Source organism: Podarcis filfolensis, assembly GCF_964270895.1.
Source record: "Podarcis filfolensis genome assembly, chromosome: 6".
Lineage (NCBI taxonomy): Eukaryota > Metazoa > Chordata > Lepidosauria > Squamata > Lacertidae > Podarcis > Podarcis filfolensis.
This window is the reverse complement of record NC_139609.1, coordinates 1,959,884-1,975,012: the sequence shown is the minus strand read 5'-3', so window position 1 is coordinate 1,975,012 and position 15,129 is coordinate 1,959,884. Positions and strand designations below refer to the sequence as shown.

Genomic DNA, 15,129 nt, shown 5'->3' with positions numbered 1-15,129 from the left:
TGGGGCTTGTAACTGCAGTTCTGCCCATCACCAGGCCAGGCTCATTAGCCAATGGTGCAAATAAAATGCTTCTTGTGGGTGCACTGCATTCCAGAAAGGCAACTCCTAAGTGGATGAGCAAACCTGATGGCAAGCTGGAACGCAGAAGGACTCTGCACAGGACTGTTCTGCTAACAGGCTACTTGACAAGAGTAGTATCTGTCAACCAAAGCCAGCTTCTTACAGAATGAAATAGCAAGGCACAAAGAATACTCTAAAACTGGGTTCAGCGACTGGAAGCCCTTGGACCAAACCAGACTACCAGAGAGACGCTACATGTTCCCACCTCTGGGAGGAGCCAACTGAACTCAGAGGCAAAAGAGAAGAATGGAGAGGGAATGACAGGAGGGACATGATGTCTCCCTGGCTGACTATGTTGGGTTGCACCTGTGAAAGGTAACAAAAGGGATGGCACTGGGGTATTTGCCATAGAAGAAAAGGCTAAAGCAGGTGGGGATTTATAGTCTGGGGTGGGGGAACTGCAAAGTGGGGACATGGCAAAAGTTTATGCAACTGAATGATTTAAGAGAGATTATGATTTGGATTTCTCTCTGATAGGACCCAGGATCACCCAATGAAATTCACTTGCACCAACAATGCCAATGACTTCATGCAATCAAGACTGACTTACAGAATTCACGACCCAAAAAAAGTGCTGATGCCCACTATCTTAGATGGAAACCAAAATGTCAATATTCTATTTTGCATCCTCTTTTTATATGGCACTACACTCACGTCTTTCCGAAATCTTTCCATAAATGCCACACCAAAGGCTAGGCATAGCAGTCATGGGATAAGCGGACAGACAAATCCTCTTATGGGTCAGTAACTGGCTAAAGCAAGGAGGTGAGAATAGGAGAATGGTCAGTTCTCCCACTGGAGGGGTGTAAGAAGGGGGTTCCCTCAAGGAGAAGCACTGAGACGTGTGCTGCTTAACTTGTTCTTAAAAGACCTGGAATTAGGAGCAAACAGTGGGTTGGCCAAGTATGTGGATGTCACTAAATGTTCAGGGTGGTAAAAGTTCATTGGCACCTGGAGGGTCGCAAGTTAGCCACCCCCTGCCCTCACCTTTTATTTTATATTTCCCTGTGCTTCTCAAAGTACATTTACTCATCTCCTGTAATTGCTTCTCCCCCTCCTTTCACAATTATGGTAGCTCGTATCCTATTCTCTTGCAAATCGCGTATTTCTTTCATTCTTCCAACTTGTTCATTTTACATTTTCTTCTTCCTCCAACAACAGCCTTCCTCTCTTATACCCTCCCTTCCCAATACCAAATATGTATTTATTGTAACCCCTGGTTTGAAGCAGGAGAGAAATTGTAATGAGGAAGCAGCATTACAGGAGGAGAGTTTAGCCCTTTCCTCCTATATCATCCCCATGAAACTCAATCCTACCCCCAAAGCTGCTGTTTGTCCCACAGTGGAAAACATACGGGCACAAGCATCCCATCTAGCTTGACCCTAAAAGGCAGTTGCAGCAGCCCCCTAAAGTGGCAAAACGCCAGTTCCAGCCCCGCTCTAACTGAAACCCAGGATGTTTCCTCACTGACATATCTCAGGGCCTGGGCTTTTTCAGGATGTGGGAGCACATTGCAAAAGAATGCCAAAATTCCTAAGCTCCTCTACATCCAGCTCAGATTGGAAAGGAAGGAAGGAAGCATCAAAATCTCATAGGCTGAGCCAGCAGCATAAAGGTCTTATTTGAAAACTTAATGAGCTACTAAACTGGGCTGTTTCTCAAACATTTTCTTAGCAGCCGAACTCTCTTTTCTTATACTCTCCACCTGAGGTTTTCAGAGTTGTGAACTTGCTAATTAAGACACTCTCACTAATAATACTGTAAGGATTCATTCATGCAGAGTAGGCTATCTCAAGGTAACAGAAGGGCTGGAAAAGAGGATAGCCCAGGTTAACTCACCCCAGGTGAGGTACTGGGGCACTTTCATTACTGCATAATAAAGCAACTGGGTTAGGTTTGCAGAAATTGCAACTAAACAAGCCAAACTCTGCTACTCATAGAATCACAGAATCATAGAATCATAGAGTTGGAAGAGACCACAAGGGCCATCGAGTCCAACCCCCTGCCAAGCAGGAAACACCATCAGAGCACTCCTGACATATGGTTGTCAAGCCTCTGCTTAAAGACCTCCAAAGAAGGAGACTCCACCACACTCCTTGGCAGCAAATTCCACTGTCGAACAGCTCTTACTGTCAGGAAGTTCTTCCTAATGTTTAGGTGGAATCTTCTTTCTTGTAGTTTGGATCCATTGCTCCGTGTCCGCTTCTCTGGAGCAGCAGAAAACAACCTTTCTCCCTCCTCTATGTGACATCCTTTTATATATTTGAACATGGCTATCATATCACCCCTTAACCTCCTCTTCTCCAGGCTAAACATGCCCAGCTCCCTTAGCCGTTCCTCATAAGGCATCGTTTCCAGGCCTTTGACCATTTTGGTTGCCCTCCTCTGGACACGTTCCAGTTTGTCAGTGTCCTTCTTGAACTGTGGTGCCCAGAACTGGACACAGTACTCCAGGTGAGGTCTGACCAGAGCAGAATACAGTGGCACTATTACTTCCCTTGATCTAGATGCTATACTCCTATTGATGCAGCCCAGAATTGCATTGGCTTTTTTAGCTGCCGCGTCACACTGTTGGCTCATGTCAAGTTTGTGGTCAACCAAGACTCCTAGATCCTTTTCACATGTACTGCTCTCAAGCCAGGTGTCACCCATCTTGTATTTGTGCCTCTCATTTTTTTTGCCCAGGTGCAATACTTTACATTTCTCCCTGTTAAAATTCATCTTGTTTGTTTTGGCCCAGTTCTCTAATCTGTCAAGGTCGTTTTGAAGTGTGATCCTGTCCTCTGGGGTGTTAGCCACCCCTCCCAGTTTGGTGTCATCTGCAAATTTGATCAGGATGCCCTTGAGTCCATCATCCAAGTCGTTGATAAAGATGTTGAATAAGACCGGGCCCAAGACAGAACCCTGTGGCACCCCACTAGTCACTCTTCTCCAGGATGAAGAGGAACCATTGATGAGCACCCTTTGGGTTCGGTCAGTCAGCCAGTTACAAATCCACTGAGTGGTAGCATAGTCAAGACCGCATTTTACCAGCTTCTTTACAAGAATATCATGGGGCACCTTGTCAAATGCCTTGCTGAAATCAAGGTAGGCTACATCCACTGCGTTCCCTTCATCTACCAGGCTTGTAATTCTGTCAAAAAATGAGATCAGGTTCGTCTGACATGACTTATTTTTCAGAAATCCATGCTGACTATTGGTGATCACAGCATTCCTTTCTAGGTGCTCACAGACTGTTTGCTTAATGATCTGCTCCAGAATCTTCCCTGGTATTGATGTCAGACTGACTGGGCGGTAATTATTTGGGTCCTCTCTTTTCTATGACCAGTCATAGATCACAGACTGCCAAGGACTCAATAGATGTCCTAGCTTTGCTACCTACCAACAACGGCAACATAGGAGATGGGGATGCAAAGCACCGAGCAGGTCATTGTTATGTACTGAAGTTCTCACCCTGGGCCAGCAGGGGGATATTGTAGATAGTTATGAAATGAAGGATCGAAAGTGACGTTCAGTGATTGGATAGTTTTAGAAAGTTGCAACAGTTACGCTGTTCTGGAGCTCTATATAAGCAGGCTGACTGAGCTCTTCAGTTCAGTTCTGTTCTGGCCTCGGAATAAACAAGAGCTGTTTGAAGAATCGCTGTGTCATCTGATATGTTCGCCCACAACTTAACAGTCATGGTGGTGAGGAGCACTGGATGAGCCACGAGGTGGGAAATGCAGCACTAGATTGTCTTAACAATGTAAAATTAAAGAAGAGTGAAATACAGTGGTACCTCGGGTTACAGACGCTTCAGGTTACAGACTCCGCTAACCCAGAAATAGTACCTCGGGTTAAGAACTTTGCTTCAGGATGAGAACAGAAATCGTGTAGTATCGGTGCGGTGGCAGCAGGAGGCCCCATTAGCTAAAGTGGAACGGACCTCCGGAACAAATTAAGTTCTTAACCCAAGGTACCACTGTATAAAGAAAGCACTTAATTATCTGTAAATGCTCCTGAAGGAACTGGACTACCCCAGGGAAATTTGGTCCTTACTTGCTTAGATAGTGCAGGGATGAAAAACCTGCCTGGAAGTTGCAAGACTGTGAATCTTGTCCTCCCTCAGCACTGGCCACGCTTGCCAGAGCTTCTGGGAGTTTGAATCCAGCAGCATTTACAAGGCCATAGCTTGCCCACCATGGAGCTAGTGGCTCAACATTTAGTGGGCTCAATCTGAATTGACCTTTACTAGATGGGCTGCTCCAGTTCCTGGAGAGCTTAGAGGCGAGTGGTTCCCAAAAGCATTTCACCACAAACCACTTGAGAATCTTTGGGGGTCTCGATGGACCACTTAATGGTTTTTCTGCCTGCTGCGCAATTGTCATGTGCTGTGCCAGATGTTGTATGATTCTTAATTGTATTCCCCCCCTCTTTTTATATATTGTATTTTATTGCATCACAACTTGAATTATATAGAATTTAGAATAAAATAAAATAAAATAAATAAAAGCACTAAAAATATAGAATAAAATAAAATAAATAAAAGCACTAAAAATGCAATTAAAATATCAACATAAAAATTAAATACAGTGGATGTGCTATCTCCCTTCAGCCACAAATCTACAGACATGCTGCAGACCACCTGCATTAAACTCAGGTTCCACTGTACTGGCAAAAAATTGGAAAGGAGGTACTATCCCACAAAAGAAAATTGGTTAAATTATGTGATTATATAGAACTGGCAAAGTTAACAGCTGCCATAAGACACCAGACAAATCAGAAACTAAGGAGTGAATGGCAATGTTTTGAAGACTATATGAAAAAACACTGGTCTAAAGATAACATGCTAATATGCATAGATTAAGTATGTAAAGCTGAAATAGATAGACTTAATATTTTAGGAATATCAGGGGTAAGATATGAAAGATGCAATATTAAAAAGTGTAAAAAATAAAGAATGTTGATCTCTGGGGGAGGGAAGCCACAGGGGGAATTTGTATATATGTTTTTGTTTCTTCTTCTGTTATTATTTTATCTTTTATGTTAATTTTTACTTTTGTGTGTATGTTTTTAAGCAATAAAATAAAAAAATGAGTGGCAATTGTGTTTTCCATACAAGCTAATAAGTGTTTGCCAACAGCTACAGATGCTTTGTCTCCCTTGCTGGCCTTGATGTAGGAACATGAATCTGAATGTATATCTTCATATTCTATTTGATCCTTATAGATCTGTGATCTCTTGCTCTGGCCATCCCAAGTCTAACCTAAAGCCAAAAGTTTTTGATTTGCCTGCCAGAAAATGCTTGCAGAATGATGAATTGAGATCATCTGTTACACAAAGATTTACTCTCTGGGTAAATCTATTAATGAGAAAACTGCCTGCTAAAGAGTTACTGTAGTTCTAGCTGTTCTTTAAGGTGTTATTTTACTGAAAACCTTTATATCCCTTTTCCTAAAGAGCTCAAAGCAGCTGAGAAAGGAATATACAAATACAACAATAATACAAATGGCAAATGTTAAAACAGGAGAAGACCAGCAGATGAAACAATTAAGAACATTGGTGAAAAGCAACCAAGCAGGTCTCAATGTAGGCAGGAAGAACAGAAGGATTCCTAAAAAGAAAGGTCTTTACACTTCAGCAGAAGACCTGCCAAAGAAGAAGTGAGGCAGACCTCTCTAGGCTGCAAGTTCCAGAACTTGGGTGCTGCCACCACTGGGGAAATGACCTCTCTGTTGCCCCTACTGAGGCACGAATTTAAGGGGTGGGCAGAAGGGCTTCTGTTAATTATCATAATACTCAGGCAGGCTTACGTTGCCACTCTCCTTAGCTCATGTACAAATCAAACATATATTTGAGAAAAGGTAACATGAAACCTGAAGGTTCTTCTAAGACAAATATTTCAGGTAGTTAAGGAACTCAGTACTCTTTCATTACATCCTCAAGTTAGGGCTCATCGACCCTTACCTTTTGCCCTGGCGCTGTCCCCATGAAAACCTGCTCTTTAACGCTGCATTGGAACAAACAGAAATTCAGGTTTGAAGCATGGTCCTGTGCCTAGAAACACAGCACTAAAGGAAGTCTGGATGAGCCCTTAATATGTCAAGCCTTGTTTACAGAGCAAGCCTATGCATGGTTTTTCAGAAGTAAGCCCCACCATGTTCAGTGAGGATTTATCCCTAATAACTGTGTTCAGGGCAGTTGCCTCACACTCCTGGTTGAAGAAGATGTAAAAAAACATTTCCTGTACTCTGAAAGGATGGGTCCAATTAGCTTCACAGTTACTTCTGAACACCAGTGAGGCTTGCTCAGTACATTGCTGAAAAACGTCATTCCTGCATGTTTGTGTGTATAATTTTAAATTGTGGTGTAAAAGCTGATTCACATGCTCTAATGAATTATAAGCTCAGGCCAGAAACTTGGTGATGGTGACATGGGCACTGCCTCTTGCACAGTATACTTCTCTGAATAAACCCCTCATTGTTGGTTGCATCTGAAGTCGCTGCTTGCATGCCTGTCTGCATGTTCTGCTTCCATTAGGAGGAAATGTAGTGCCAAGTCAGAAAGACCTGGATGTTAGATCGTGGAGGGAACATGTTCCTGTGCTCCAACCACTCAGACATTGCAGATAGCATGCTTTATGCGGTACCCTATCATACCTTATCCAGTCAGATGACTGAACAGCCAGCTGGCACATTGTCAGGCGATGTCGGCTGGAGACCAGACCCTGTAAAGAACATAAGGTTGTCAGCAGAAGAAATGGAAGGAGATTCCACAGCACTGGACTTTTCGAAAGTTAAATATGTCTTCACTTAAGTGGTTCACTAGACTTGGGCCTGGAAGCCATTGCAGCATTAATGGGTAAGAGTTGGACTGGGGAAACCTGGATTAAGTTCCCATTAGTCATAATTGGTCACCAATTCATAGGCAGACCTACTTCACAGAATTGTTCCACACAAACAGCTCCTAGATCTTCTGTAGGGTATTACTTTGGTGGTATCTGTCTGCCTTGAGAGACAATGGAGTGCACCTCCAAGGGTGAAGTCAAACTGCTGGAAAATCACAGTGCCTGCTGTGGCCAGAGACTGGTAACTTAAAGCTGCTGCCTCCTGCATTTTTGCCTCCTCACCAGGGCGCAAGTCTGGGCTTTGTGTATGGAGGTCCTGGGCTGCCCAGCCAACAAGACCGTTCCCCACTCAGGCTCGCTGAAGTGGTCCAAAGGAAACCAGAGCAATACAGAGCAGAGCTTGGCTGCAGGAATTGCTTGAAGGAGGTGTACAGGACACCATCCAACCATCTTAGAGACTCCACTCTGGATTTGTGTAGAGGCTACTCCTTAGCCTTTTCTTCTCCCGAAGATGTCCCTCAAGGCAGCAGGTACAGATTTTTCCTCAGGGTTTACTCTGAAAGACTTTCTCATGAATGAGTATAGGCACAGAGGTTTAGGATCAGAGTTTTCCTTCTCCTAGATGGGCTACCTTCCCAGGTTGACGAGCCCCATCTGTAGCTGCATTTAAATTTAGCAATGAACTATATCTCAAAAATATGAAGTTGCCTTATACTGAGTCACTACTTATACATTTTTCTACGGTATAGCTAGGGCTACTGCAGGGTGTTTGTATGAATCCTGCATACTAATATGGTAGTATGCCAAATTCTGCTTTAAAGGATGGCCATAAAACAAACAAAAATGCACATGAGCAATTGATAACAGGATTATCTGGTCCATAAAGCCGCCGCCTTCACTCTGTCTCGCTCTAGAGGGTTCTAGAATCAGCTGTGATCGGCTCTTTCCCACTCTGTTCATAGCCTTATCACAACATCACTTCTGCGCAAGGACAGCCCTATTTTACCTCACAGGGAATCTGTACCTTTAACAGCCTCATGACAGGCCGATGTTCAGCAGGTACAGCATTTCACAGCTGCATCTCCGTGACAAAAAGTGTTGCACCTGTTGAGAATTTCTGCCTGTTTTACCACCATTGTAAAAGGAAAAAAGTGGCACCTATTCAGCTAGAAACCTTAGGAACTGCTTCTGGGTGCCACTCGCATTCATCATGAATGGATATTATATTGGCAGCATCACAAACATTGGGAAGAATAGAAGGGCTGACCCACCTGCTTCCCGTAGGAGTCATGTACAGGTGAGACAATTCCACCAATGACAATGAACCTTCCTGTCTTGTGCAGATAATCCCGGGCTCTTTCTAGTAGAAAGGAAAGGGCGGCAGGGGAGAGAGAAATGAGTATTTAAATTCTTTTCACCAGATATGAAAAAGCAGGCCAAACCAGTCCAAATATGCGTGCACAGAGGACTGCAACACTTTTCAAAAACAATGGATCTCTACATCTGTACAAAAGCCATCAATGAATTCCGCCTTGTTCCCTAGAACCCACCTGCACGCAGCCTTAAGGAATCTCTCTGCCCATCTTTATCTCTGTAAGATAAATTATTTAAATCAAGGAAACTCTTTATTTACTGTGTTTGCAGTTGTTTAAGATAAATCCTATTTTGAAAAAAAAGTACTTTTGCCATTTTTATGGACATTTACTGCTTGTTTACAGATAGTTGCCTTAGTGATATTATCTTGTATCGACTGCAGTAGTCATTGTATCACCACCCTGTTCATTGTTTTATTCTTAATTTCCCCAATTAAGCAAGGCAATATTGGTAGCTCTAAAGTCATTGTGCCCATTGCAATGGCAGGCATGTTGAATTTTTAAACTTACAACTCCTCATTTTTGGAATTTGAAACATGACTTTGGAATTCAAAAAATATTGTGATTAAATTAATAAAATTTAGTTTTGCTTGGTAAGTAAAAGGTGTGTAAAATTGCATAGAAATATTTTAAAAAGATTGCCAAGTACTTGCAATTGTTGTTGCTATTATTAATTATTATTATTTCACATTACCTAACATTTTCAAAGGGTAAAAATAAAATTATTTGGTTTCCCAAAAGCAGTTTATGTGCTTCTTCCTCAAACACAGACTTGCCAAGTTAAGTGTCCAATCACAAAATTAATAGCATATTTAAGTTGATGGAGTGGCCCTTTTCCCCATCTCTCTCTCTGTTGCAGTATGACTAACAATCCTGAATCCCTAAGTACCCTGTGATTATATCGAGCCCTACGCCTTCAGGGAGTACAGCATTTCTACCAACTTTGCAAGCAAGCAAGCAAGCAAGCAAGCAAGCAAGAAAGCAAACAAACAAACAAACAAATATAAAATACAATATAATATAATATAATATAATATAATATAATATAATATAATATAATAATTTATTTATACCCCACCCAACTGGCTGGGTTTCCCCAGCCACTCTGGGCAGCTTCCAACAAAAGATTAAAAATACATTAAAACATCAGTTTTAATTTAAATGTATGTTATATATAAATTAAATAGCAACTGGGTGACGTATTGTCCAGTTGGCAAAATCATGCCAGACATTCCTTTGCATTCGTCTGTTGACTCAATTATCACATTAAAGGAACGTCTGCACACTTTAAAACAAAACAAAACCACAAAGCCTTATCCTACTGACACAGTTTGCTTAGTAGCAAATATAGGCCAGGCATCACAACTATGATGGAACAAACCTGCATGATACACTTTGGTTTGCAAATATTCAAGAAGCAGCAATATATGATGGTAATTTTCAAACCAAAAGGACAAGAACAACTGAAGCTGCAGGGGAAAGCCAGGGGAAGCTTCATGGGAGTCAAAAGTATTCTTTAGTTGATTAACTGGTTAGTTGATTAATTGGTTAATCAATGTTATTCGTCTTTTTCATAAAAGTTATATACCGCTTGATAGTAAAAAATGAATAAACCTCAAAGCAGTTTAATTAAAAATTCTTCAACAACAAAACACTGCCCTTGATTAAATTGGGCAGATCTTTTTTTAATAAAAATGTTTTATTTGATCAGGTGATGGCCCTAATCTAAACCAACCAACCAACCAACCAACCAACCAGTAGCTAAGAGAGTGACTGGGAAATCACCAGTCCAAATCTTCCTTCACCTTCACCTTACTAGGTCCCCTTCCACCAACTGCTCCCTCTTAGCCTCAGCCTTGCAATCTACAGATGATAGTGCAGACCTACCTTGCAGGGTTATTGTAAGGATGATTGAGACAGTGTCTGCAAAGTGCTTTGAAGAGCAAAGCACTAGATAAGCAGCCAGTATTTTTAGCATCTGCACGCAAGCTATTTCAAAAGCAAGACTACAGTATCTGGATAATGGCTGAGGCCTTGAAACCACAGCAAAAAAACAAATCAACAAACCCAAACATGGTACATTTCTGATGAGAGACTCTGTGACAGAGAGAACTTGGAATTCAGTCAAACAAAAATGCTGCCTAGTACATAACAAAAGGGTTGTACGTTAAATCTTCTAAAGCTTTTGAATTCAGAAAGCTCAGGACGTCACTCTGCCTTAATTTTATCCCGGCTGTCCTTGCCGAAACTCCAGTACAGGCACTGCAAGCCAGTCAGACTGTCAGCCTTTAGATCTCAGTGTTGTAGCTTTGTGCGTTCCCGTGTCAAAACCTTCACACAAAGTTGGATCTCTGCTCTTAATTCTGGCTGTCATTGGCCTCCCAGTTAATATATATATATCCACAAATAGAAAGAGATAGAGAGAAACCACTCTCTGCACTCTGGGGGTTAGCAAAAAACACCTGCAATTGTCCCACAGCTGTTCTTAACTTCATATCCTAAACATCCCGGGATTAGAGATTCTGAAGAAAAGGACTCCTTTCTTTTATCCTGTCACAATAAGTATCAGCCAAATCTCACAACTGGTGGCTAAAGCAGGGCTAAAGCAAGGCGGACCTTTCCATTGGGCAGAGTGAGGCAACTGGCTCAGACAGGGGGTGGTCCAGGATGGGAATCAGTGGCAAAGCCTTGGGGCAAAACCTGTGTGTTCTTAAAGGGTCTCCATTCAGGTGCAGGGGCAGAGGCCATCTCATCACAGCTGGCAAAGTAAGACTCAACTGTCAGTCCAGTCGGCTTCTATATTGGGAATGGGGGCTGCTTGTCCTCTCATCCCACACCTCAGGCAGCAAACTTTCTCAGGCTGGCCCTGATAATTGGTGATGAAATGCTTGCAAATGGGTGGCAGGGAAAGATAGTTAACTAGGCCTTACAGTCTCTGGGTGGGGTTCACTCATACCCTTCAAGTGTCCCGATTTTCCTGGGGTGGTTCTGGAATTACAGAAGGCACCCCAGCTTCTGATTTGACCCCCCCCTCCAGCAGCAGCAGCAGCACCACCGGGCTCGGGGGGGGGGCGAGGAGGAGGCGCTGGCCCTTGCAGCCAGCGCTGGGCTTGCTGTGGCTCCTGAGTTTGAAGCCGGCTGGGCTGCCGTGGTCGCCATGGCAGTGCCCCTGCTGCTGCCAGAAGGGAGGGGGGCCAAGGAGGCAGGCACTGGGCTTCCCCTGCCCCCCACGCCCCCCCACCTGCTCACTCCCACCAGCCTCCCCTTGACCCCAAGCAATGGAAAGAGGAGGCGGGGTGGGGCAGGGAAAATTTCGCCCTCCTCCTCCCTCAGTAAGTGAGTAGCTAGGGAGAAACTACAATTCCCAGGCGCAGCCATGCCTCAAGTAGCTCCTAGCCCCCCGGCACCTCGCCATGCGGTGGCTACCAGGAGCAAGAGTCCTGGGGGGCGTTTGTTTCCCTCTCTCCTCGCCTCTGACCTCCAGGAAGAGAATGTCACGGCTCCCATCAGTGCTTCACCCACCAGCCTGCTGGCTCACGCAGCAGCGCGGCACCAAAAGACGTGCACCCCAATTTTCATCTCAGACGTGTTGGAGGGGAAGGGTTCGCCTAACCAGCCCCCTAAGCAGAAGCCCTGCACAAGGACCTCTGCTTGCACAACAGGGCTTGCCCCACCTTCCCACCCCCACCACTGGCTTAGAGGAGAAGTCAGGGTGGATGGGGGGGGTCAATCCATCTGCCAAGCTGCAATGCATGTGCAGATGGAACAACCGGAACAGCATGATGCTAAATTCTACCCACTTTGTCCTTTGTCCAGATCAGGGGTCAGCAAGGTTTACCTCGCCTGGGCTGGTTCACTCCAGCGGAGATCCCCTGTGGGCCGGATCGCGAACGTGCCCACAATTTTCAATGTCTGCACAGATGCAATTTCCGGTGCTGCAGAAGCGAGTCCCCGCGCTGCGCTGCTTCACCGGTTTAGTGCAGCGTGCGGGGATTCACCAAGCAGGCGGCTCGGCTCGGGGGTCAGTTAAACGACCCCTGTGGGCTGCTTGTGGCCCATGGGCCTGAGATTGCTGACCCCTGGTCCAGATGGACATTCACCAGCCTGCAGCTAGGAATTGCTCGCTGTAATGCATAACACAGCACAACAGTGTCCGACAACTCATAAGAAAGGCTAGTTTTAGAGAGTGGCAAGGTCAAGTGCCTTTTTGGAGGTGCCAAGAATGAGTGGCCAAGGGTCCCACCCCAACAGCACTGACATTCTTAATTTGCAGAGACAGCAGCCAAGAAGTTCGGAGGCAGCATCAAATAATTATCTGTTTGCAGGCCCTACTAAGCTCATTGAGTTCATGGGTAGCTACAGGTTGTGGAACGATCTATAATCATAAAGGGAGAAACTATACACATTACAAGGAAGGGAGGTAATTCCAATATAATATTGGGTCTGGGGTGGGAGGTAACGATGGGGGAGCAATTACATTACCTTATTTGCACTTCTGAAAACAACATGCAAACTGAAAGGCAGCTATTTTTCCAAAGTTCCTGCTTCTCTAAATTTTCACAATACAGAGCTATGTGTGCGCAAACATACACAAATATGTATATGAACATTTATATCAAAATGTGCATACAAGTTGTAAGTTGTTTCAAACTGTTTGTAACATCTTGGGACTTTAGGGTGAAAAATAAACAATGCATATATTGGTATTTTTTTTAATCCATTAAATTAGGGGGATCTGCTTTCAAGGATGTGTCTATTAAGCAAAATTGCATACAAAAATGGGTCTATCCAGTTAAATTTACAATGAAATCCTAACAAAAAAATTATGAGGACTTTTATTTTTATTTTTAGTTGGACTGAAGAGAAAACAAGAGTTTGTAGGGAAAAGAAAGGGCTGGTAGGAAGGATTAAGCACTCTTTCTCCCTACTCCCAATTCCCCCCAACCTAAGCCCACTCTGCCCCCACATCTTTGTAACCTTAGCCAGTGCTCTTTTACTAGAAAAAGAGGTGCCAGAACTCACCATGAACACCTCCCTCTTTCTCTTAGAATGCCAATGGCACCCACCTGAGAGGTGCCAGAACTGAGTTCTGGTGAGTTCCCCCTGAAAAAAGCCCTGAGCTTAGCAAACATGGGTTTAGGAACACAATGTTGGCAGAGGAAGATGTCATCCCAACTTGTTCTTTCCATGCATATGGAACCCACAGGACACTCAGTCTGGGAGCACAGCCATCATCACAGCTCCCATCCATCTATTTCATTTTTTTCTGCTGCCTCAGCAAGGCCAGGTAGGTGCAGTTTCCCCATCTTGGTCCTCACCCCTTGACAGCCTTCCTTCCAAGTTTTGTATGTCCTAGAAAAAGGATACTGTGGGTTATATCTATCCCCTGCTTTGGGCTGTCAGAAAGTGACCCAGAGCAAGGGGTCAGGGCGGAATGTGGGCAGAGTAGAAAACAGAGAAGTATTGTCACTGGTGCAAAGGTGGCACAGTTCATTTGGAAGTCAGAGGATTTATTGCAACATTAGCAGTACGAAATAACAGGCAGGAGTTATGTTTTCCTTTTCACAGAGGGAAGCTTCTCTGGCCGCCGAGAAATGTCAAGTCTGCAGCTGATGACATCAGGATAGGATTTAATGGGCAGAAACTCACCCTCCACCCCATAATACTGCAGTGAAGGGGAAGAAGCTTAGCTTTTAACATAAAACTCTTGTGTGCAGGAGTTACCAGATGCAGCGCAGTAGGTCACTTAAAAGTCAAGCTAATTTCACCATTTCTGTTGAGACTGATGATGGGATGCAAGGGCCCTGAATCTTAAAATCTATTACAGCGACCCAAGCCGGCACAGGTCCAACTGGGAAGCATGGCCTTTTTATAACAGAGTTAGAGCTCTTGCTTTGGATGGACACTCAACACAGAACAGGAAGAGGACTGCAGTTGCCATGGAAATTAATTCACATTGTTGGAACAAAAGCAATAGATCACTCCTGGCATTTTGACACCTTCAGATAATAAGGCCTTGCTGCATTTCAGTCTCGGATTTCTTTAGAATCAAAGAGCAAAATGAAGTTAGTTATAAGTCAAGGAACAGACATTGCCAAATAAACAGGACCCCTTTCTCGTGGCTCACTGTCCAGATCAACATGAAATAGATACAATGCCCAGCCATCTTGAGCTGACTGCCGCTCTGTGATTTCCTAACCCAACAGGAGCTTCTAGACTGGCCTGCAGTTTGGAATAATGGAGAAAAGTTAGCATTGTTAGGAATTTGTGGGTGCCAGACTCCTATAACCCCCAGATTCAGCAAGTGTTAGAATTTATTCAAGCCTTGGGTGTTGAGATGGGTGCTGGACTCTTCTAATCGCTGGATTTAGCAAGTGTTAAAAGCTAAATTAAGTCAGGCTAGCTTCCTCTAGAGGTGATAAGCCCTGGGCAATGGGCCATTAAAAGAACAAAGGACTTGCTGCGAGACAGCAAATGGGTATCACCCTCAACATATAAAGCCAGAGTTTATGAGTACAGGTTTGTGTATGTGTGTGATGTCACTGAGAAGAAAGACAGCAAGCTAAAAAGTCAGAGATGCAGAGCACCATGTCTGATGTCTCTTTGAATCCAAGGCTGCAGCTATGGGAGAAACAAGACCCTCTTGTTTATGCTGTGTTCATGCTGTGAACCCCCTCCGTCATAGGCTCAGGTTGTATATATGTGTAAATAAACCATCTATCCTAAATACACCACAGTCTCTGCTGTGCCTTCTTTCCAAAACTCAGAGATTGGGGTGGTGTGCCACAGTTTGCACTTTCCAATACAATA

At 44.0% G+C, this 15,129-nt stretch overlaps 1 protein-coding gene across 6 annotated transcripts in view; it reads right to left on the bottom strand.

Moving 5' to 3' along the window:
* Positions 1-15,129, bottom strand: part of NMNAT2 (nicotinamide nucleotide adenylyltransferase 2) — an 87,396-nt gene that overhangs the window by 19,171 nt on the left and 53,096 nt on the right. For all 6 annotated transcript variants that reach the window (XM_083621455.1, XM_083621457.1, XM_083621454.1 and 3 more), the window contains 2 exons: positions 8,218-8,306; positions 6,759-6,826 (listed from right to left, as the gene is read on the bottom strand). In XM_083621455.1, the coding sequence (XP_083477581.1) occupies positions 6,759-6,826; positions 8,218-8,306 (157 nt within the window). The remainder of the gene's footprint in view (positions 1-6,758; positions 6,827-8,217; positions 8,307-15,129) is intronic.